This window comes from Apodemus sylvaticus, chromosome 10, assembly GCF_947179515.1.
Source record: "Apodemus sylvaticus chromosome 10, mApoSyl1.1, whole genome shotgun sequence".
In the NCBI taxonomy this organism is placed as follows: Eukaryota; Metazoa; Chordata; class Mammalia; order Rodentia; family Muridae; genus Apodemus; species Apodemus sylvaticus.
In genome coordinates this window covers 55,978,079-56,001,518 of record NC_067481.1, presented here as the reverse complement: position 1 = coordinate 56,001,518, position 23,440 = coordinate 55,978,079, and the positions used below count along the sequence as shown (strand labels likewise).

At 51.7% G+C, this 23,440-nt stretch overlaps 2 protein-coding genes across 7 annotated transcripts in view; both read left to right on the top strand.

Annotated features, from left to right (window-relative positions):
• Pik3r5 (phosphoinositide-3-kinase regulatory subunit 5) overlaps nt 1-15,427 on the top strand; it is a 64,509-nt gene extending 49,082 nt beyond the window's left edge. For 2 of the 3 annotated variants that reach the window (XM_052194122.1, XM_052194123.1), the window contains 14 exons: nt 3,585-3,654; nt 7,692-7,866; nt 8,364-8,517; nt 9,496-9,579; nt 9,797-10,496; nt 10,620-10,782; nt 11,097-11,222; nt 11,718-11,846; nt 12,016-12,109; nt 12,261-12,337; nt 12,528-12,621; nt 12,715-12,797; nt 13,325-13,437; nt 13,557-15,427. In XM_052194122.1, the coding sequence (XP_052050082.1) occupies nt 3,585-3,654; nt 7,692-7,866; nt 8,364-8,517; nt 9,496-9,579; nt 9,797-10,496; nt 10,620-10,782; nt 11,097-11,222; nt 11,718-11,846; nt 12,016-12,109; nt 12,261-12,337; nt 12,528-12,621; nt 12,715-12,797; nt 13,325-13,437; nt 13,557-13,698 (2,204 nt within the window). In that variant the 3' untranslated portion in view covers nt 13,699-15,427. The remainder of the gene's footprint in view (nt 1-3,584; nt 3,655-7,691; nt 7,867-8,363; nt 8,518-9,495; nt 9,580-9,796; nt 10,497-10,619; nt 10,783-11,096; nt 11,223-11,717; nt 11,847-12,015; nt 12,110-12,260; nt 12,338-12,527; nt 12,622-12,714; nt 12,798-13,324; nt 13,438-13,556) is intronic. The other variant, XM_052194124.1, reaches the window with a different exon arrangement.
• A 5,732-nt stretch (nt 15,428-21,159) lies between these two features.
• Pik3r6 (phosphoinositide-3-kinase regulatory subunit 6) overlaps nt 21,160-23,440 on the top strand; it is a 47,928-nt gene continuing 45,647 nt past the window's right edge. For 2 of the 4 annotated variants that reach the window (XM_052195843.1, XM_052195841.1), the window contains exon 1: nt 21,160-21,328. The gene's annotated coding sequence lies outside the window, so the exon portion shown is untranslated. The remainder of the gene's footprint in view (nt 21,329-23,440) is intronic. The other 2 variants (XM_052195845.1, XM_052195844.1) reach the window with 1 other exon arrangement.

The following is a 23,440-nucleotide window of genomic DNA, read 5'->3' as shown; positions in this document are numbered from 1 at the left end:
CAGAATGCCATACTTGCCTGCTAAGGACTGATCCTGGTCGGTGACACGGGCACTTTACATGTGAGGCATTCAGCAATTCTGAAAGCACATAAACCTCCAGGACAGCAGGCCACCTACAGTCCTACAGGGTGAGGAAATGACACAACACCCCCAACATATGCATAAGTGAGAAATTCACTTCCCCCGTCCAAGCAATACGGTCAAGGGTGGGAGAAGGAACGTGGACCTAGTGTGACCAGGGCCTCGATTTTGGCACGTCCCAGCCTGGTGCTCCTTGGACAGGTCTCTCCATCCAAGCAGGACTGTTGCGGTTCATGTCGTTATTGTGCGCTCACGGTACATTTGACATGGCAAGTGCGGGTCCCATGTAGCCTCAGAACAGCTCTTGCACAGTAACAGACGTGATCATTGTTTATAATGAAACAGGAGTTAGGCGGTAAACCCACATCTACTCAATTCCAAAAGTCATGATGAAGTTTCTCCCATGTACTTGACGCCTTATTCCTACCAAGACAGGTGACCCCTATGTCTGGGAGACCCCACTGCACTCCTTTGAGGGAACTTTCCTGTATAGGAAAAGTGCCACGTCCTGTGTCAATCAGCTCTAGTATGTTCCCAGCTCAGGCCCTAGCCCACCAATAAACCTCATAAACCCCATAAACCTCATGATAAGCAGTGGAGGCCAACACCAAGAGAAGTCAAAGGACCCTGGGGGGTGTCTTCAGCTTGGCTGTTTTATCAAATGGTTGTGTTTCTACTTGGAATTGTGAGTGTCTTGACTGTTCAGACAGGCCACTAGCTCAAACCACAGCTTCCTCTGGGTCAGTGTGTGTCAGGATATGCCAGTGTCCTCCTGAATATTCCCCTCCCGGTGCTGCCAAATTAAGCAGATGAGTGCAGGGAGAACATCAGAAGCAGCCTCCACTCTAACTGTACCACAGTCCAAGATGAGGGGATGGAAATAGTCCTGCACACAGACATAAGAAGAAACACGACAGAGGGTAGTCCACATCGTGAATGCCGCAGGAGAAGGGTAACTACAGGGATTGCAGTTGCCAATGGTCTCCCAAGTCCAAAGACACATATACAAGAAAGTGTGAAAGGCTGGGCAGTTGGGCTTGTGGCCCAGGCAAAGCGGTGGAGTTCAGTGGGCTGGGTAGTCCGTAGCCTAGCATTTTGGAGAACTTATATTCAGAGACAGAGACTTCATGGCTTGGTGTGTGACTGGCTGGCCGTCTATTCTAGGTCAACAAAGGCAATAGGAAGCAGCCCCCACTCTAACCGCACCACATTAGGGGTGTGTAATTAGGGGTGGGCTGCGCATTTTACAAGCACTGAAAGGGCTGTTGCTCATTGAGTAGAGCCCTTACCACATAAGTATGAAGACCCTAGCTCTGATTCCCATCACCAGGTCACTTCTGGGCAGGAGTGACAGCCTGCCTGAAATCCCAGCCCTTGGAGGGCAAACACAGGAAGTGCAGGCAAGCTGGCTAGGGGCTAGACTAGCAGAAGCAGCAAGCTCTGGGTTCAAGGGAGCGATCCTGGCTCCCTTCGTAAGGTGAGAGCAATTGAAAAAGACACCCTCTGCCAACCTCTGACCCCCACATACACAGCATGCACATTCATACATACATATAGGGCCATAAACATTCAGACAAGCATACGCACATGTGTATGCAAAACCCACAAAATAAAAACAACATTAAGTAGAGCTGGAGAAAATAGCTAGAGATTCAAGGCCCTGGATTCTACCCAGGAAATCTCACAGACACACACACACACACACACACACACACACACACACACACACACACACACACACACACAAATAAAGTCAAGATTTGCTTGTCTAAGTTGCATGGTTGTCTTATGGGCAGAGGGTGTGGTGGGATTGAATTTATCTTTGCAATGTATGGGAATGGCCACTAGATGGCATCCCAAATCCTAAGAGTAACAGCTACTGTTTTAAGGATGCTATTAGCAAACAAGACCTAACATTAGCATTTGTGGCAATTATAGAAAGCCAACATCACACAAAAGGCCAACAATTAAACCAATTAGGTCCCAAGTTAGAAGAACATGAATTGGTAATTTCCTGTCATTTACCAAACAAAAGTCATGGCCTTTGTGTTTACAGCCTTCTTGGCTTTTGTGCATCTAAGGGGAATTCCCTTAGCTCCTCTGCTTAGTCCCAGCCAGGGGTGCCGTGTGCCCAGCAGGGACTTCCTAGCATCTATTTCTGAACATTGTTTCCTTTCAGTGTGTTTGAAGTCTCAGGGGAGGAAGGGAAACGGGGTCTGCTGAGGACTGTCAGGGAAAGCAGGCTCTAGGTAAGACCTAGGTCACCAAAGTGTGGGAAGCCAGGCAGAGAAGAGGAGAGTGGAAGGGCGCTGCCTGGCCAGTCTGAGGCTGAGCATGGAGGTTGATGGGTGCCTGGCACACACCCCTCCCCCACTGCAGGGAGACCCCAGGCATGTGGGGGTCTAGGAACTACTTGGCAGCCTCTTGGGTTCATGAAGTTCTACCTCCCAGGAAGGCCAAGCTGGTGCATCCCAGGTGGGCCAGGGGCTAAGCTGTGAGCAGCCACAGAGGTGTCTCTAGCTGTCTCTTCTGGAGGAACTGAGGATCAGGGTAAAGGACCTGTCTGCCCAAGGCCAGGTGGGAAGATCCAGAACAGGACATGAGGGCTCTAACAATATATCCCGCTCTCTCCCACTGCCTGTTCCACAATTTAGGGACAGGGCCTGGAAAAAAAGGTCAAGAAGAGACAGAGGGCAGCCAGAGAGGCTCGGGGTGGCTTTGATGTGAAGACTGAGGTGTATTACAGGGGAAGTGACCAGTCCTCGGAAGCAAAGCACTTACCCGAGGGCCAAAGAGCAACTGTTTTCCAAATGTTTATCCGGAGCCTCATGGGGCACTCCCGGATTGATTGTCCAGAACCCAGATTCTAAGAGGCCCCAAGATGACATTGCCTGGGACCTAAACCCAACTGAAAGGACTTTCAGCACCAAGATGAAAGGGCTTAAAAGGGGGGAGTATAGGGGTTAGGTGAGTGTGGCTAGGCGGCGTGGGGGAAGGTGTCCAGGTGGGCCCTTGCCTGGGCACCTCTGCCCCTGAGGGACCACACACACACAGACATGGTATAGAATAGAGTTTATTCAGAGTAGGGGATGGGAGTTAGTGGGAGAGAGAGAGAGAGAGAGAGAGAGAGAGGGGGGGGGGAGAGGGAGAGGGAGAGAGAGAGAGAGAGAATAGAGAGAGTGAGAGAGAGAATAGAGAGAGAGAGGTAGAGAGAGAGAAAGAGAGGTAGAGAGAGAGAGAGAGAGAGAGAGAGAGAGAGAGAGAGAGTGAGAGAGTGGAGGCCGGCCATGACCACGTGGAGAGGGGGAAGAGCCCCAGGGGCAGAGAGGTGAGAATGTGGGAGAGCGGGAGAGCAAAGAGGGAGAGGAGGAGCAAGTAGCCCCTCTTATAGTGGGCCAAATCTCTGGGGCGGGGCATACCTGGCTATTGCCAGGTAGGTGTGGGGTGGAGCTTAGACAAAACCCCAACACCAACTACCCTCTATGTTGTTTGTTGGTCCACAGGAATCTCCTACCAGCGGCTGGTGAGGGCTGAGCAGGGCCTGCCCATCAGGAGCCATCGAAGTTCCACAGTGTGAGTGTTCTCGCGGGGAGGGAGGAACAGGACAAAGGGCTCCCACCCTTTCCCACCCCTGCCTCCTGCACTCACCCGTAGCCTCACGTCCCAGTCATCCACCAATTAGGAGCCTCAGGAGCTGTTGCTGTTGCTGCTGTGGTGTTTAGTGCCTGGATTACTTTTTCTAGTCTTCCTTCAGACTCATTTTTTTTAATTTTTCATTTCATAGATGTTTTGTATGCATGTGTATCTGTGCCCACAGAGGCCAGAAGAAGGCATCAGAGCCCCTGGGACTGGAGTTGTGGGTAGTTATGAGCCACCATGTGGGTGCTGGGACCCAAACCTGGGTCCTCTGGAAGAGCAGCCAGTGTTCTTAACCACTGAGCCATCTCTCCAGTCCCATTCATCTCTCCCCAGCCCGCTTCCTTCAGATCCTCAGATGGGTGGCCCAGCACACATTACTTTGTTTATATATAAATTTCAGGAGGAGATGAGAGAGGTCAAGCAATCTCCCCGAGAGCACATAGTTAGCAAGTGTCTGCGTCAGGACTGGAACCTTAGCCTCGCTCAAGGACCCCTACCCTCTCCATGGTGTCTTTCTCCTGTTGCTAAAGCAGAGCTTTCTACATTCTTTTTTATCTGAACTTAGACTAAAAATATGCTTTAGGCTGGGCATGGTGGCTCACACCTGCAATTCTCACATGTAAGACAGAAGATTGTGAGTTAAAGGCCAGCCTGGTCTACATAGTAGAACCCTATTTAAAAAAATGAGAGCCTGGCATAGGGATGGGGGGAGCGTTTCATGAAAAGTTAACCCCATCACATATAATGAATTTGTTACAATCCTTATTTATTGCCTAGTCACTTAATTATTACCCTAAATGTACTATGTAACAGAGACCAACTTTGAACTCTTGTTCCCCTGCCTCTGTGTATCAAGCGCTAGGATGGCAGACATGAACCAGCCACTGTGTCTGAGTCCTGGGCTGCAGTGTGTGTGTGTGTGTGTGTGTGTGTGTGTGTGTGTGTGATTGTTTGAAGAACTTTTGAGACAGGGTCTTACACTAAAGCTCAGGCTAGCCTAAAGCTTACTGTGTAGCCCCATCTGGCTTGCATTTTGTGTGATTCCCCTGCCTCAGTCTGCTGAGTTCCTGCTGAGGCTCCTGACATGAGTCCGCACCCCTGACCGTTTCTGGTCTGCATCAGGAAAAACCCTAGAGAAGGGACCCAGTGGAGGACCTGCAGGCGGTCTGAGTGAGTGCTGCCTCATCTTGATGTGATGTCAGAAGCCTAGGGAGCCAGGAATTCGTACACACACTCACGCCAGGAATTCGTACACACACTCACACCAGGAATTCGTACACACACTCATGCCTATCACACCGTTGAGCACCCGCTGCCTAGGCGCTTGAAACCCTTCTAAGTTAAAAACAAGTCAACAAAAAGGCCTGCAGTGAAGGCTGAGGGACAGAAAAGTCTTAGAAAGTTTAGGCAGTCAGTTCCCTTACCTTTGGTGGACACGGTTCGAGATACACAGTTGGCACCTACGGCCGTGGACAGCATCAACCCTTCTCTGCACGCCAAGAATTTTCACTTCAAAGAACTTTTGGATCTCCTTGGCATATCCAAACAGGCCAGCGTGAGCCTTGATGAAATCATTAAGAAAAATACAGATCGCTTGACCGTGAACACTGTAGCGCCTAGACGGCTCATCTGGTCATTAATGGCTATCTGGCAGACCACGTGTAGGGTGGATGTGCCAGTGAACAGACCTGTATTGCCTAGGGCTTAAAAATTATGAAATCTTTATCCTGGCTTTTCATTTTATATATTTGGAGCATGACTGCCCACAGGCCACTGAGGCCATGGATGGCTATGTGCAAGAGTTTAATAAAAGTAAATAAGGAATTTCCAGAGAGCTGAAGAGGCGGGCGACCGAACAGCCAGCAATGCCTTTTCATTATATACTGGAACTCGGAGCATTATTCTTTTATCAAATTAAAAGTTTTGAGTTTATTCTAAATGTAGGGGTGTTTTGCCTGCATGTGTGTCTGTGACCCCCGTTTGTATAGCCGGTACCTGCAGAAGTTAGAAGTCAGAAGAGGGTGTCTGATCCCCTAGGACTGGGAATGCAGATGGTTAGTTAGCCACTGTGTGGGTCCTGGGGATCGAACCTGGGTCCTCTGGAAGAGCAGTCAGTGCTATTAACCCCTGAACCATCTCTCTAGCCCCTCAGCACTATTCTAAGCATATATATATGTATGCTTCAAGTTATCTTGATGAATATTCTAGATAGATAGATAGATAGATAGATAGATAGATAGATAGATAGATAGATAGATAGATTCATTTAAGCCCCATATTAACCCTGGGAGAGAGGACTTTCTCCAAGAAGGATACTGAAGCACCAAGATATTAAGGAAGCTTAGTCTTAGAACTGTTCTCCTCTTCATTGTCTGTAGCAGAGAAATCCAAGTGGACAGGGCAAGGGCTCAGTTAGCCTTGTCCTGCACACAGTGGGGATCAGCACAAATCTGTGGCAGGAATGACCAAGGCTCAGCAGGGGCTCAACCAGGCACTGTTCAAGATCCTGCCTTCTTTTAATTCTGAATAGGGAAATTAAAAAATAATAACAATTTAAAAAGCCAGTCTCTCCGACAGATAGGGACTGTTCTGTCCTTGTGCTCTGACCCTGCAGAGCCTGGCGGGAACTCTGCCTGCCTGGTGCCTCTTTGTCCTGGACTTTGATACAACGTGGGACTGTGAGAGGGAGGGAGGTTCGGACCATTTCTGCTGCAGCCCTGTGGGTCCTGAAACCCACAGGGTGGGGCTTAGCACAGAGAAGAGAGAAGGCTGCTTGCTGCCACCTCGCAAACTGCAGGCTCCATGATTCTTTTAATATTTGAATGTGTTTGAAAGTCTCCATAACAAAGACATTTGAAGAGTGACACCACAGGGTCGCAGGTGCCCTGCTGCGGGTAGAGGCTGCCCAGCACTTACACTCCCAGCCCCAGGCTGGAAGCCTGGTTAGTGCTTCTGGACTACTTTGGAAAGATTCCCCCCAGGAGTGGAAGACACAGGCCTGACTTGGGGCAGATGCCAGTCACTCGGGCCACAGTAAATGACAGCCCATGCCAGGCTGCTCTCTCTCCCCTGAAAAATGATGAGTGAGCTTCAAGTTATCTTGATGAATATTCGTCCTTCTGCGAATAACTTGTATCCCTTCAGATTTCTCACAGGAATATGAGAATGGGGAAGGGAAATGAGAATATTTCTCATAGGATTATGTAAAAGTCAAGGCAGCATCGATAGATTAAGGGCAGAGACGGATGGACCAGACTGGAGTGCACAGAACGACCCTGCCTTAACTTAAAACTTAAGGAGAAGCATACATTGAAAAGTCCGGCTCAGGTTTTTGTTGTTTGTTTTTGAGGAAGACTCTCTTATATTCCCAGCTAGCCTAGAAACTTCTAGGAAGACGAGGATGACAATGGACTTCTAACCCTCCTGCCTTTCCCTCTAAAGTGCTAGGATTACAGACATGCACTGTCATATGAGGTTTATGTGGGGACAAAACCCGCAGCTTGTGCATGCTAGGTAATTACTCAGCTACACCCCCAGCTCCTTAAGTTCAGTTTGTTTTTTAAATTATTTTATTTTAAATTATTTGTCTGTGTATGTGGGGTGCAGGAGTTAGGTATGGGTATGTTCATGCAGGTGCCTGCGAAGGCCAGAGCTGTCCTATCCTCTGGAGCTGGGTTACAGTAGTTGTGAACCCCCAGGTGGATGCTGGGAACTCAGGTCCTCTGCAGGATCAGTATATCTCATCAACTGCTGCTGAGCCTTCTAGCTAGCCCTTTGCCCTTCTGACAAAGCCTTTGAAAGCGCTGCCTGAAAAACAGCTCAGAATAATCATAAAATGGACTGCCAGCATCCCAGGCCCCTTCCAGGCAGCTGCTGCCATGTGTTCTGTGGGCTGTGAGCTGGCCTGTGTGGAATTGAGCCCGCGGGCACAGAGGGTACAGTGGTTCATGGTCTATCCTCTGTGTCCCCAGCACTGTGCTGTTGCTGAACCCTGTCGAGGTGCAGGCTGAATTCCTTGCTGTCGCAGACAAGCTGAGCACACCTGGACAGTCACCCCATGGCGCCTACACCACCCTGCTGCTGCACGCCTTCCAGGCCACCTTTGGGGCCCACTGTGACCTTCCTAAACTACACCGCAAACTTCAGGTAAAGACCAGGCAGCCTAGGCCTATGAAAAAGCATTTTGCTATAGAGATATGCTGGCCTCTGTAACTCCAAGGGTCACTACTAGTCTGTGGCTGCAGGGCTGGCCCTGATTCGCTGTTATCGCCTGGCCAGAATCTGGCCATGCCCTGCTGGCACGTGTTCTAGAAGAAGGCACCATGCCATGGGAATGGGGATGGGATTTGGACAAAGATCTTGTTTCTTTCCCTGGCTCTGTGACCATGTGGACAACTCTACCGTCCTCCTGCACTGAGGGGTGTGAAATCCCTCCCCCTCTGTAGTATGATCCCTGGGCTTTTCTCTCTTTTTCTGAATTTTTTTAAAAATGAAGGTAGGTGAGAAGTGGGATACAGAAGGCTCAGCTCCTCATCTACCCAAGGGTCAGAGGGGTCAGGAGCCTGGGAGCCCCTGGTCTGGTACTGAGGCAGGTAGCCTGGCCATGGGGCAGGAGCATACCTTGTCTCCTCCTGGACTTTTAGTCCAAGACTCTAGAAGAGCTCGAGGACATCTTCACGGAGACGACGGAAGCCCAGGAGCTGGCGTCTGGCTTTGGTGATGTAGCAGAAGCCCGCCAGTGGCTCCGGACCAAGCTACAGGCAGTGGGAGAAAAAGCCGGCTTCCCTGGCATCTTAGGTAAGGCCCAAGAGAGAGCAGCTCTGCCCACTTGCCCACCGTCTGTTCTGGCATGCCGAGGGTGCATACCAGCCGACCTGGCAGCTCTATCCCACAGAGCCTTCCAGTGGCCAGGCTCCTCAGCATCTGTGTGCTCCCCTGTGGGCAGATACAAGGCTGGGTTGCCTTCATGTTAGCAAGAGGAAGAAAGAGCTCACTGAGGGAATGGAGCCGCTCTCGTTACATTGGTACACGTTCCTGGACTCACTTGTCATGGTCACATCTTGCTCCAAAAGAAGTTAGAGGTGCCCCCTGCCACTCTTGTTACCACAGAGGCAGTTGGCATAACTTCTGAGCACTAGTTGTCAGCTTCAGGTACTGTTTTCATACAGTCTCTTAAGGAGCCTGGCATGGTGGCATGCCACCTGTAATCTCAGCACTTGGGAGGCTAAGGCAGAAGTTTATGGGTTTGAGGCCAGCTATATAGTGAGACCTTGTCTCAAAACAAACATGCAAGCCAGAAGGTGGTGGCAAGCACCTTTATTCCCAGAATTTGGGAGATAGAGACAGGTGAATCTCTTAGTTCAAGGCCAGCCTGGTCTACAGAGCAAGTTCTAGGACAGTTAGAGCTACACAGAGAAACTGTCTCATAAAGCCAAAAAGCAAACTAAACTAAACTAAACCAAACAAACAAACAAAAACATGCAAGCAAAACTTTTAAACTAGTGTGTTTCTATTTCTATTCTTTTCCTGATTGTCAGTAAAATGAAGGATTAGAGGCTGTGGCTTGGCCGTGCCCACAGAGTTAGTACAGGGCCTGCCATCTACCTTTAAACAAAGGTCCTGTAGCTGAGAGTCAGGTATCCCAGCCCATCCAGTTCTGTGGCTCCTACCTGTACTGCTCCAACTCTGGCCTCTTCTGTAAGGCCAGGAGACTGGGCTGGCTATTCTGCAAGGCCCCTTCCCAGCCCCCTGTCCCTGTCCTCCCTGCTCTTACAGACACTGCAAGCCCTGGGAAACTTCACACGATCCCCATCCCTGTCGCCAGATGCTACACCTACAGCTGGAACCAGGACAGTTTTGGTAAGGGGCAGCCGGTCCCAGACTCCAACAGTCCGTCTGATCCTGCATCTGTGAGGGCTTTGGACTCCTGTGGGCTCTCCCACTACATAGGCCATAGCTCTAGAGGGTGGGAGGCACTATAGCCCAGGAGCTAACACCTCCTACTCTTCCAGAGCCCCTTACCCTCTGCAGGGGCTTAAAGGACACAAAGCCAAACAATGCTTCTGTCTCCCTACAGACATCCTACAGGAAGTTCTTCTCAAGGAACAGGAACTGCTGCAGCCAGGGATCCTGGGAGATGGTGAAGAGGAGGAAGAGGAGGACTTGGAGATTGATAGGCACTGTGCTGAGAGGGACTCTCTCCTCTCCACAAGCTCTCTGCTGTCTCATGACTCCACACTGTTGCTTAGCTCCTCTCAGGCCTCAGGACCAGTGCTGTCCCGCCAGATGCTGACCACCTTTGTCTCAGGCCTCTCGGATGGCATGGACAGTGGCTACGTGGAGGACAGTGAGGAGAGCTCCTCAGAGTGGCCCAAGAAACCCGGCCACCAACGCCAGGGTCACCGCAGGCCTGGGCAGAAGTTCAACAGGTTCTATAAACTCTTAAAGAGCACCAGCCAGCTGGTCCTGCGGAGGGATTCTCGGAGCTTGGAGGGCAGTGTAGACCCAACCTTGCCGCTGCGGAGGGCGGGGAGCCTCTGTAGCCCCTTGGACTGCCCCGCTCAGCTCCCCTCCCGGGCTCAGCGCTCACGGTCCCTACCCCAGCCCAAGCTCAGCACCCAGCTACCCAGCTGGCTCCTGGCACCACCCTCACACCACCAGCGCCGACGCCCCTTCCTCAGTGGTGACGAGGACCCCAAGGCTTCCACGCTACGGGTTGTGGTCTTTGGCTCTGACCGGATTTCGGGGAAGGTAGCTCGGGCCTACAGCAAGCTCAGGTAAGGATGGGGACGGGATGTGTGACTCTGCCTTGTGCATCAGGACTGTGGTGCTGATAGAATTTAGAGCCCGCCCCAAGGCCTGAAGCCACTGTGGGTTCACCATTCACCATCCCCACCCAGGAGGCTGGAGAACAGCCACCCAATCCTCACACGGTTCTTCAAGCTCCAGTTCTTCTATGTGCCTGTGAAGAGAAGCCATGGACCCAGCTCCAGTGCCTGCCCAGCCTCTCTGAGCCAGGCATCTCCATTCACCGCAGACTCCCCGAAGCACCCCAGCCCTGCAGTATGTCCCAAACCTTGGGCCAAATGGGGTGGGAAAGCGGGATAGATAAGAATGGGTTTGGGGTATTGGTTTAACAATCATTCCGAACGATCTCCTGTGTCTGTAAGCACCTTCCCCTGCCTGGCCCTCACTTCCAGGTCCCCGCCCTGTACTTGGGTATGACATTCTGCCATATGACGAAGACAGAATACCATCGTATTTCTCTAGAGGCATAGAAAAGCTCAACTTGGAGTTTCAGATATAGTCCTGTGCTCTGTAGCTACGATAGGCTGTCTTGCTATGTGGCTGGGGATAATTCTTGCCCCTTACCCCAGGACCTTGGCATGGCCCCATGGGAGGACAGTACCAATGACATCTCTCACTACCTCGGTATGCTTGACCCCTGGTACGAACGCAATGTGCTGGGCCTCATGCACCTGCCTCCTGAAGTCCTTTGTCAGGTGAGCAGACTCTGAGGTCCGGGTTGGAGCCCACTGGCTGCCGGCATTCCACCTCACTCTGAGGAGTCTGGCTTTGGGGAATCCATGGAGGGCCAGGACTTGCTTAGAAAGGGAGGGGCAGGATATGAGGTACAAGTACAAGATGAAGTCTGAACCCCAGGTACTAGGGATGAGAGCTGGGGCCACTGTGGAAAAGGGGGGCAGATTCTCAGACGAGTGAAAAGGACTTTTGGAATAAGTTCCCTTTCTCATCCTCTGGCTCGTCTCCCAGGAGGCCTGTGTGAGGCATGGTGGGGCACAGAGGATACACTGGGCTCCCTGCCCGATAGCCCGCCCAGATCCTCTCTCACTTTCTCTCCCCTCTTGCTCTGTCTGCCTCCAAACTGTTCTCTCTGCCTCTCTGTGTGTCCCTCCCTCCCTTCCTCCTCCCTCCCTCCCATGGCTTCCTTTACCCACCACCTCTCCCACCTGGCTTGGCTGTCCCATCTACCACAGCAGTCCCTGAAGGCGGACTCTCAGCCCCTGGAGGGCTCGGCCACCCAGCTGCCCATCCTGGCTGATATGTTACTTTATTACTGCCGCTTCGCGGCCCGCCCCGTGTTGCTGCAGGTTTACCAGACAGAGGTGAGACATGCCGTTCTGTTCTCCCACACTCCCTGGTTAGCTATGGCCATCATGTCCTGGTCCCAGCCTGTGACCTGCTGGCCTACAGCACTCCATCCTTACCCTGGAAGTCTCTGTGCTGGTTCAGGGTCCTACACTGACTTACACGTTCTACTTGTGCCCCCTCCAGCTGACCTTCGTCACTGGGGAGAAGACCACGGAGATCTTCATCCAGTCTCTGGAGCTGGGTCACTCTGCGACCACTCGAGCTATCAAGGCTTCAGGTGGGCACCAAGGGAACCCTTGGGGTGGGGGACAGGAGGCGGAGTCAGGAAGAAGAGGGAGCAAGAGGAGGCGGAGTCCTGCCAAGGACAGGGGGAGGGGGTACGCAGGGAAGTGGGAACATTGAGTGAACAAAGTATCTGTGTGGCACAGGTCCGGGTAGCAAGAGGCTAGGCATTGACGACGACCGGGAGGCGGTTCCTCTAACACTACAGATTATTTACGGCAAGGTAAGTGAGCTCAGTGCTTGGTCCCTTCCCAGCCAGGGCCTGCTGCTGAGCCCTCCTCACCAGAGCTTGGGCCCAGAGTTGACTCTAGTACACACCCAGACTTCCCTCGGGCACCTTTAGCTTCCGGACCCTCCCAAGGCTTCAGGTTCTGGAGCTCTGGGCTGAAGGGTGTGGCTGCGCTGCCTTCCAGGGAGCCATCAGTGGGCGAAGCCGCTGGAGCAACCTGGAGAAGGTCTGCACCTCGGTTAACCTCAGCAAGGCCTGCCAGAAGCCGGAGGAGCTAGGTGAGCGGGTGGAGAGGATGGCGGCTGGAGAGGATGGCAGGGAGATGTGGCTGGGGAGTTCCGAGCCTGGCCTGAGCTACCCTTGACCTCCAGACTCCAGCATGGAGGCGCTGACGCTAACCCTGACAGAAGTGGTGAAGAGGCAGAATCCTAAATCCAAAAAGGGCTTTAACCAGGTAAGGGCTTGCTTCTCCCACCTCTCACTCACAGCCTTGGCGGGAGTGCGGCATGGCTTGCATATGAAGGTGGCCTTGTGTTGTATGTAAGAGAGAGACAGAGAAAGGATTGCAGGGAAAGGAGAGACACATGAGGGGTGTGGTTGGGGGGAGTATACCTGGGTGTGGAGTGGGAGGATGTATGAATGTGGAAAGGTTGTGTGGTTGTGTGGTGGTCATTCAGGGTCACTAGGTCTGAGCCAGTGTGGCCACCACATCAGAGAACCCTGGGGTCTCTGGACTCTTGGCTACCTCTTGATACCAAGGGAAGTCTGGGTGTCTGCTACAGTCAGAGTCCTAGAGATTCTGCAGAGGAGACAGGGCCTGGCATGGTCTTCATGACTCCTCTGACTTGATGGTTAGCTCTCAAGAGCCGCCAGGCAGTCCTGTCCCAAACTCTCCCAGTTCCTATGGGGAAAGAAGCACCAGGGCTGGCAGATGTGTGAATGGCCAGGGCTCCAGGGCCTGAACTAGGGCTTCCCTTCCAGATCAGCACATCCTACATCAAAGTAGACAAGGTGCAGATCATCGGCTCCAGCAGCTGCCCCTTCGCTGTGTGTCTAGACCAGGATGAAAGAAAGATCCTGCAGAGTGTGGTCAGGTGAGGATGGGAGCCCAGTGCTGCTGAGCAAAGGTGGTCGGGGGTGGGGGGATGGGTCTCTCTCTCTCTCTCTCTCTCTCTCTCTCTGACCCGAGTTCTTACATTACCCTGTCCAATAGGTGCGAAGTGTCACCATGCTACAAGCCAGAGAAGAGCAGCTTGCCACCCGAGAGGTCCTTCAGCCAGCCAGCAGACCCTGGGCCTGACCTGTGCTCCCTTCTCTGCCTTCCCATCATGACTTTCAGTGGGGCCCTGCCCTAGTGCAGCTGGGTACGAGGTCAGACGGGAAAGTGCACAGCTTCCCCTGGACCACTCGCCAGGGCAGCTGCTCTCTATGGAGAACTGAATTGCCCTGGGCTGCATCAGGGTCCCCCTGTAGGCCCTGCCATGGTCCAGGGATGTGGCCAATGGCATCTGGAGCCCCAGAGAGCTGATGAAGAAACAGGCATTGGAGAGAGAAGAGCCTGGGATGTCCAGTCTTACAGATGCCTCTGAGCAGAGGAGGAGGGATGGGGGAGAGGCCCCAAAGAAAGGTGTGAGGCTTGTCTGTGGCGCGGACCTTTTTTCTAAGCCCTGGGATGAGGCCCATCTTTGGTTTGTCAAAGACTCAGCGTCCCAAACTTGAGGTCAGTCTCTCTAAGGCACAGGTAGGAGAAAGATGGGTGAGACATTTCTTTCCTGGCCTCAGACACCATCTCTCTATCCTATCACTACCATCATGAGTACACACACACAAAGACACACACAGACACACACACAAAGACACACATAGACACACACACAAAGACACACAGACACACACACATAGACACACACACAGACACACACACAAACACACACAAACACACACATAGACACACACACAAAGACACACAGACACACATAGACACACACACAAAGACACACAGACACACATAGACACACACACACACATACATACAGAGGCTTTCTCTCTCAAGTTCCCTGGATCCCTTGAAAAACAGCACTAATATTTGGTCCATTGCTAGGACCTGGTACAGTTTCTCTCCTGAGCCCCTTGCTGGGTCTCAGATGCTGGGGAGACAGGACAGACTTGGTTCCTTTTTAGCTAAATGCCCAGAGGAAGTTAAGGCATTTCTTTGAGGCTCCGGTTTCCTCAGTGCTGAAGTGAAGGGGAAGTGGGTCCTCAAAGGGAGTGCCCCTGAACCTTGCCCAGTGCCTGGCTCCCAACAACAGCCCTGGAAAGGCAGCCTCTTGCCCTCCGCAGCTGATGCCCTGCCTTTGCTCTTGAATACTCTCAGGATAGTCCGTGTTTGGCCTTGACCCACCTAGGGATGAGGCAGAACTCACTCGGGCTAAGCAGCAGTCAGGAAGGGCCACCTAGGCACGGATTCCCCCCCCCCCCCCACTTCCCTAGCGATCAATTCTGTCTGCGCACTTCCTCTCGGCAGAAGGGCCACGCACAGTATGCGCTCTGGACACAGGCTCTCCAGACGATCTCAGAGGAGCAGGGACTGCTGAATATCTAATGGTAGAGACAGGGCGTCCATGCATGGAACGAGAGAGAGAGAGAGAGAGAGAGAGAGAGAGAGTGCCTGAGGTTTAAACCTGCCAGACTGGAGGGCTCCACAAGGTGACAAGATGTGGCTGGAGTGGTAAGGTGGTGGGCTGGCTCGGGACTTGGCCTGGCACAGGCGAGCCAGAGCCTTGGAAGCACATCAAGTTGCACACAGAGTTCTTCCCATCCTGTTCTGCATCAAAGACCCTGGCTTATAAAAGCCCAAGGAACCTGCAGAGTGCTCCTGACTTGAGAGGCTGGACAGAGCCACTGTGTTGTCACCCCCAGTCCTAACCCACGGTGTGTCTGCCGGGCTCCGGGGCGGTGTCCAGCCATGCGTTTCCGTGTGCTTCAATCTGCTGTATGAGCATGTTGTTCTACTGTATGATCGACATGATGTGAATCAATGACTGAGATTTTAATATTATTATCAAATAAAATTGATTTATTGTATACTTGGTCACCTAGAGTTATGTTGGAGTGTGTCAGTGAACTGTTTGGAGTTTATGTGCATCAATTCAGGGCTGGGGGGATAAGTCAGGAGCCCTCGCTGCTCTTCCAGAGGACCCAGGTTCAGTTCTCTGTTCCCACATAGGATAGCTCACAGCTGCCTCTATTCCATCTTGAATCTGATGCCCTAGGGCTTTTGGCCTCTGAAGGCATTCACAGACACACAGAGACACACAGACACACACACACACTCACACACACACACAAAAAACAATAAAAAATAAATTTTAGCAGAAATAAGGCCTTTGGGGATTATATAGTCTATTTGTAATTTTCTACTCTATTATATATATATATAATATATATTATATATATATATATAAAATCTGTGCAAAATTGCTAATGACACTCCCCCATTTCAGTCTCATCATACACACTAATTCCAAGAACAACAACAACAACAACAACAAAATCCTATACATCTCTACAGTTTCCTGTATTACTTCACTTGAGAAACATAAGCCCATATATCCTGATGTCCCCATGGACCTGAGGCTCCTGTCACTGACAAGAGATGGAGGACCTGGGCCCATCATACCAGGAAGAGCAAGGGGAGAGACACTAGCTGCGCACACCTGAGGACTGCCTTTACACTTGGCACACAGGGGGAAGGGGAGGGGTTGGGCACTGGAGGACACCAGCTCCAGCATCCCAGAAGAGCTGCTTTGGATGGAGGGGAAGGCTCTAAGGAGGTTGCAACTTGGCATCAGTAGGCTGCCATGCGTGTCGAGAACTCAGTAGGGTAAAAGTAGGAGCAGTCATTCTTTCCCACGCAGCCACAGACACTTAGGGTTCATCTAATCTAAGCTGAGCCTGGTGTGGTATGGTCACAAGCAGTGGACCGAGTCCAGGTGTTTCCCGTGGGTCTCTCGGGCACCTTGGACCTGTGTAATAAAGCAAGGCTACATTGGTCACCTCCCCACATCTGCAAGTTTCTCTCTACCCCTAAAAGGGGAGGCAGTTCTATTCCCAGGGGTGTTGCGGGGTGTCTGAGAGGAAGTGTGTAAAAGATAACATGCTACTGAGACTAGTCTAGGAACCTGCCTGTCCCCTGGGCTGCTGTGAGCTGAACGCCAGAGCTGTGGTTAAAACTCTAGCTGCTGAGTTAAATGGGGGCCTTAAAGCTATCCTGGAAAGGGGGCATCCCCAGAAACAATGTCTGAGCCTCTTTTGTTATTCATAGGCCGCTGGGGCCTTAAACCAAGTGACCTATTACCTCTCCAGCTATCCCTGAGAACCAAATGTTGACTGCATTGATGGCAAAGAGCCCCTGGGCAGGGATGCTCCAGACTCCCCACCCGTCCTTGACCTCCCTAGCCCCCCTTGCTCAAAGTAGAGAGAGAAGGGGGTTTCCATCCAGGCATCTTTACATAGAGGAAACACCAGGCACTGGTTAGGTTCTTGTCAATGTGACACAAACCAGAGTCATTTGGAGGAGGGAACCTCACCTGGGGAATTGTCTTCAGCAGATTGTCTGCAGCATTGTCTTGATTGACACGGGAGGCCCATCCCACTGTGGGCGGGTGCCACTGCTGAGCAGGTGATCCTGCTCTGTTGCCACCACTGGCCCAGGACGCTAAGTGACCATGAGTAGTGAGCCAGTGATTAGCTTTCCTCTATCTTCTTACCTCCACTCAGGTTTAAGTTAATAATACCCTGTCTTCCCTCGGTGATGGACTGTGACCTGGGTGTCGTACGGTGAAATAAACTCCTCCCACCGAGCCGGCCCTTAGCCAGTGTTTTACCACAGCGACAGAGAAACCCTGTGGACTAGAAGATGTGCAGATCCTTGCGAAGAGGATTTCCTGTTTCTCTCTCTCTCTCTCTCTCTCTCTCTCTCTCTCTCTCTGTGTGTGTGTGTGTGTGTGTGTGTGTGTGTGAGTGTGTGTGCGTATGTGTGTGTGAGAGATCTTTTGCCAGATATTTCCTATCCATTCACATTGAGGCAGTGAGAGGCCGGTGATTGGAGGGGAAAGAGGAGGGAGGAGCTAGAGAGGTGAGGGGCGGAGAGATACAGGGAGGTTGGGTGGACCAGATGACCCAAGCGAGCAGGGAAGGAGATGCGGATATCCAGATGGCTTCTGGTGTTTTAGAGAGGTTAGAAATATTGGGATAAGACCTTGTCATTGTAAATTGGCATTATGTAATTGGGAGTTTTATATGCATAAATATATTTGGTTAACCATTTAAGTTTAAAAGTCATGCTTTACTGGGTGTTTGGGTGTAGGGTGGGAGCACGGGACTCCCGCTGTGTACAGAGTCTATGGCGGAGAGGAAACACAGCTGGGGTGCTGTGAGAGCTAGCTGAGAAAGATTGGCTCAGTGAGAGCTGACCTGAGCGAGACCCGCTGGTGAATTATTACCCACGACAATGCCCCCATCCCCCACCCCCATTTCTGAATCTCTCTCTTCACCTCCTTCAGTAAGTCCGAGTGCAGAATGCTGGCTCTCCAGGGACAAAGTGTCCTCTGCCTCACACAGTTGATGCTTCTATCCATCCATAGAGTTTCCTCTGTGTTCTACCTGCAGGCACACTTGAGGCCCTGAATGGCCCCTGGAAAGGTAGTTGTGGCCACAGCTACCTCATGAACCCCTCTGAGGGACCTAAGAAGGTAGAAGTGGAAGGTTCATGCTCATCATTGTGACCACTACAGTAGGTCATCCCAGTGAATGCCACCTGAGTTACGTCCACCCCAACCACACTTACCAGTGCTTACCTCTGCACTGGCCAGCTGTTCTCGACCCTTGTGCTCCTGCTAGCTTTTGTGAGCATTGTCTGACCCTGTGAGGTTGGTATTGTTATACCCATTCTACAGGTAGGGAAACTGAGACACAGGGGAGTTGAGTAATGAACTTATGGTCCCTCAAGTCCAGACGGCAGCCTCCAAAAGTGCCATAGTTAACAAAGCTATACAGCCATCTCAATACCTCGCAAGTGGTGGGTAAACTGAGGCCCAGAAAAGCAAAGTTCATGATTGTAGCTGAGGCCAGATTCGATGTGATAGAATTCAAGAGGAGAGTGGATGGTCTCTGTTCACCCTCACGAATGATGGGAGCAGACTGGGGGAGGGGCCAGCGGAGGGGACGCTTTGGTAGAGAAGGCTTTTCCTGCTCTGAGGATGTCTGGGCTGCCTGAGCTGAGAGGATGGTGGCTGGGAAGGAAGCACGAGTGTAGTCAGGCCTCAGTGGGTACCTGTGTCCACAGGTGCATACCAATACACAGACACACAGACACATTAAGGAAACTTGTCAAAAGTTTATGCATAATACAGTTTAGACGGCTTAGTGGATAAAAGCACTTGCAGCTAAGCCTCATGACCTGAGTTCAGTTCCCACATGATGACTCAGGAGCTGGCTTAACCTAGTCCCCCTGATGCCTTTAGAAGGGTAGAGGACAGGGTGTGGGTAGCTTGGGGCAACCTACCCCATCCACCCACACCTCTGAGGGAAGGGGCCTAGATGGCCTGGGAGCTGAGGTCTTTTCTGGGCAAAATAAGCTGGAACTGGAAGCTGGGGAGCTTTACAACCAACCTCTCCAACACCTCAGGGTGTAGATGAAAAGACAGGCCTAAAGATGGCCAGAGGTATGTCAGCAGGAGTGGGTGTGACACTTGAACAGTGCCCTGAGGATGCCTTTGTTGTCCTGAACTGCCCTGGGACCCTCTGTGCTGTTCTGGGGAATTATTGTTCCCATTGGTAGAAGTTGCTGGGAGATAGGTCCAGAGGAGGTGAGTGGGACCAGACAGGCATTCTGTGTCTATACCCTGCCTGGAGATGGGCAGGGCTGTGCGCAGGCGATCGCTGCCTCCTTCGGATGGCTCTGCGGCTGTCTGCAGTCAGTCACCAGCTGCCCGCTGTATGGTTACCACACCCACAGCAGCTGCAGAAACGCTGCAGATAAGAGGTACGGCCACAAGAGCAGAGGCCGGCTTGTGATTTCCGATTCAGTTAGGCCAAGGCTGATAAGCTGGACCGCCTGTGGAGGCTGCACTGGTTCATGCTCTTGGTTATCACGCACTGGGTTTATTCATTCCCACCACTCTCCCCCCTCCTGCCCCCACGACTGTCACTCGCGCGCTCACTTCCCACTTGCTTTACTGAATGAGCCAATCTTTCTCTTCACATGGATGGGGTGATTAAAATCCGATGACCGCTACTATCCCAAAACTTATTGGGCAGGAGGTGGGTGGGGGCAGGCAGGCAAATGGCCTCAGAACACCAGTGAAGAGGTGCTAGACAGACTTAACTGGGGCTCGTGGAAGAGTAGGGAAAGAAAGTAACAGGAGGTAGGCAGAGCCAGAGAAGAAATGATGCTCATCTCTGGAAAGTGTTTTCTAATGACTTTCTCTTAAAAAAAAAATGAAGGCAAGATTAGAAGCTAGTGAGGGCCTTACAAGGATATAAAACAAACAAATAAAAATCAGTAACTCCAAACTTCCAAAGCTGCAAGCGACAGAAGCCCACATTAAAAAGGTTCAGTCTTTAAAAGGTGAGGAAATTATTGGATCACAGAGATGAGCCAATTAGAAATAGATTAGGCAACAAGGTTTCAGGCATGACTTGATCAAGGTGCTTCAGTAACAGCATCACTATCAATGTGCCTGACCCTCTCCAGAGTCAATTTACCAATAGGACACGACTGTGGAATCTGTAACTTTTTAAAAGAGACCTAAAAAGTGTGTTGGAGATTTTCCTGTGTGTTTGATTTCAAGTCTGAGATAGACGGGAGGGAAAGAGGGAGATAAGATGAGAGGAGGTGGAGCTTCCTCTCAGTACCCAAACTGTCCTTCCCTAGCCTTGACACTTGCCACCACTAACCAGTGGTCCCTTCTTGACATTCCTGCCCAGCTTTTCCTCTTGTCCCTTTGCCCTGTTACCTATTCTTCCTTGGGATGAGAGATGACCCAAGAAAAAGACTGGAAGGAGAGCCCCATGGCTTGAATGGTTTTTGTTTGTCTGTTTAGAGACAGGCTAGTCATATGTAGCCCTGGCTGGTCTGGAACTGGTGTAGACCAGACTGGCCTTGAACTCACCTGCCTCTGCCTCTGCCTCTGCCTCTGCCTCTGCCTCTGCCCCCCAAGCCTCTGGATCAAAGGCATGGACCACCACACCTGGGAGCCCGGATAGCTAAGAACCTTCACTAGGTTGAGGAGAGGCTGCCACGAGGTGAGACTAAAGAAGGGATGAGGTAAAAGCTCAGGACAAAGGCCACAGGCTGGGGGAGGCAGTGCTGAGGAGACTTGATGTGGTTTAAGATGCAAATGTGTGGGGCAGGAGCTGGGATGACACAGGGTTTCTGTTCTGAGGTGACAGACAGAGATGCAGGTTTGGTGTAAAATAGTTTGGCCTGTATGTCAGGTGGGAGGAGCTTAACGGACATCTGGCCCGTCATGCCCAGTGTAGGATGGGACATAACTGGGGTGCTTGGACCTTTGGGAAGCCTAGGTTTCTGCTTCAGAACCTCACCAGCATGAGCACAGATGCTTGTGGAAATGTCCATCCTTCCAGACAGGTCAGTTGCATTAGGGCCAGAATAAGGAACCCCCAGGGACAGTGAGTGACCACACCCACTTCTTTGAAAAAAAAAAAAAAACCTCAGCAGGATATGCCTGGGAGGAGCTTTGTGGCCATGAGGAAGGGGAAGGGGAAGGAAGGGGAGGGACAGGACTGGCTGTGTGAGGAAGAACTTTTTCTGCAGATCTAGAGTGGACAGTCAGGACTACGAGCTTTCTCATCGGCTCCTTTGGGACATCTGGTCCTTAGGGTTGCCAGCCTCCTGGACGGGACCTCAGGAGCTCATTGGCTGGAGGATCTGGGGAGGTGGACAACTGTGGTCCAGCTGAGGTAGGTTCTGACTAGAGCAGAGTGTCTGCAGAGGGAGCTGGGGAGAGACAGAGCTGAACCCAGAAGAGGTTCAGCATGGAGGATGCTGGTGGGTGGATGGAGAGCTCTCGGGAGTCCTGATGTGACAAGTAAGAGCCCCTGCCAGGTATTTTGGTTCAACCTATTTTCCACTGAGGAGAGGACCCAGGATCTTGTGAGGAGACCTTTCTTCTTTTGCCCCTCGAACTCTGTCTGCTAGTGATAATAGGGCTAATGCCAATGCTGGGTAGAAGTGATTCTCCCAGCAACTAGAGGTTGGCTGGGTAAGTGTTTTAATGCCCATCTTGGGTCAGGAATAGGCCAAGGCTCAGTGCAGGGAACTAAGCTGCAGAAGGTTGCAGAAAAGATGAGTGTGCAGGGAGACTCCCTCAGAGACTCCCTCAGAGACCCTGAATCCCTATCTATGCTGTTTCCAGGACATCATCTGTCCGTCTCTTGTCTGGGTATTTAGTGACCGTCATGGTTGGTTGGTGTGATGTGTGTGTGTGTGTGTGTGTGTCTGTGTCTCTGTCTCTGTGTGTGTGTGTGTGTGTGTGTGCGCGCATGTGCGCGCGCGCTCCCACTCTCTCAGAGAGACCTGAGTGTCTCTGCTCTTGAGATGTTGGCCTCCTGCTCCAGGGGCTAAGACAAGGCCTTGGGTGTCTGACACAGTAATATAAGGCATTAGATTGCTTAGTGAGCCAGATCTTGGGAGCAGATACAGGGAAGGTGGGGTGAGATCAGGTTGAGGCTTGAGAGATAGAAAGTCCCTAGGTCTCTGCTCCCTCATCCTCAATCATATATGCCCTGAGCTGCCTCTGAGATATGCACTGTATGCAGAGGGGAGGGTGGCCCAGGAGCACCCCTAGAGGAGAGAGCCCAGAGTGCATATCTCAGAGGCAGCTCAGGGCATATATGATTGAGGATGAGGGGGCAGAGACCTAGGGACTTTGTGTGGCAAAAGGTGCAGAGTTGTGAAGGACTCCAGTGTGGGACTGTCCTCATCGGTTGATTTAGCTCCAGGTAGGTCTCATGTATCACCTGGCATCCCATGTGACAAAGGCTGCAATACTGTCTCCTTTAAAGGTGAGGAGGGCTGGGGGTGTCTCTCAGTGGCAGAGCACCATGCCCAGCATACAAAAGCCCACAGGTTTGTAAGTAAGTAAGTGGTAAGAAAGAGAGGGAGGCAGGGAGGGAGGGAGAGAGGAAGGGAGGGAGGGAAAAGGGGAGAGAGGGAGGGAAGGAGGGAAAGAGGAAGAGAGGGAGGGAGGGAGGGAAAGAGGGAGAGAGGGAGGGAGGGAGGAAAGAGAAAGGGGGAGAGAGAGAAGAAAAGAAAAGAAAAGAAAAAAGAAAAGAAAAGAAAAAAAGAAAAGAAAAGACGACAGACACAGGCACAGTGCTATAAGCCATTCAGACTTACAATAGCCTCAGTGATAGGCTAGGTTAGACCCCAGACAGCAGTGTGGACTAGGATGCGGGGCCTCACCACCCATCACAGGCCTGCTGCTATGCCCTCATGCTATTTCCAAGATGCCTGGCCATGATGCTTGAAAGGTGCACAAAGGCTTCAGTTCTCGTGGTCGCTCAGCATCCAGGACCCTCAGATTCTCTCGGGCTCTCTGGGAACAATGTCGCTGCCTTCATTGCTCTGTCCTATCCAGGTGTTTCCTTTCAGCCCAGGATAGACACCCCTAGGAAGTTGGCCCGAAGCCCTTTACAGAGCCCGCAAGGAGGCAAGGTCTTTAGGAATCTTTTAAATCCTGATTGGCCCTGGGGGCTGAGGAGGGGCCTAGAAACTCACAGCTCTGCCTGCACTTCCTCTTGCCCACTAATCACTTGCTATGGTTTGAAGATCTGCCCAATAGTCATAAGCTGTTGTTTAATTTAAAACAAACAAGCAAAAAGTTCTGTTGTCTGTTAAGTGTGGTCTGCCTCCGAACTCTGGCAGTGAGAGCACTCTGTGGGAGAGGCAGCCGAGGAGACTCCATGGAGAGATGAGAGGTGGTGACCGTGGGTGACAGAGGCTCTGAAGGCCATCTCCATCTCTGCCCATCTCTGCCTCTCTGGGTTGGAGGGGTGACTGTAGGTCATAGG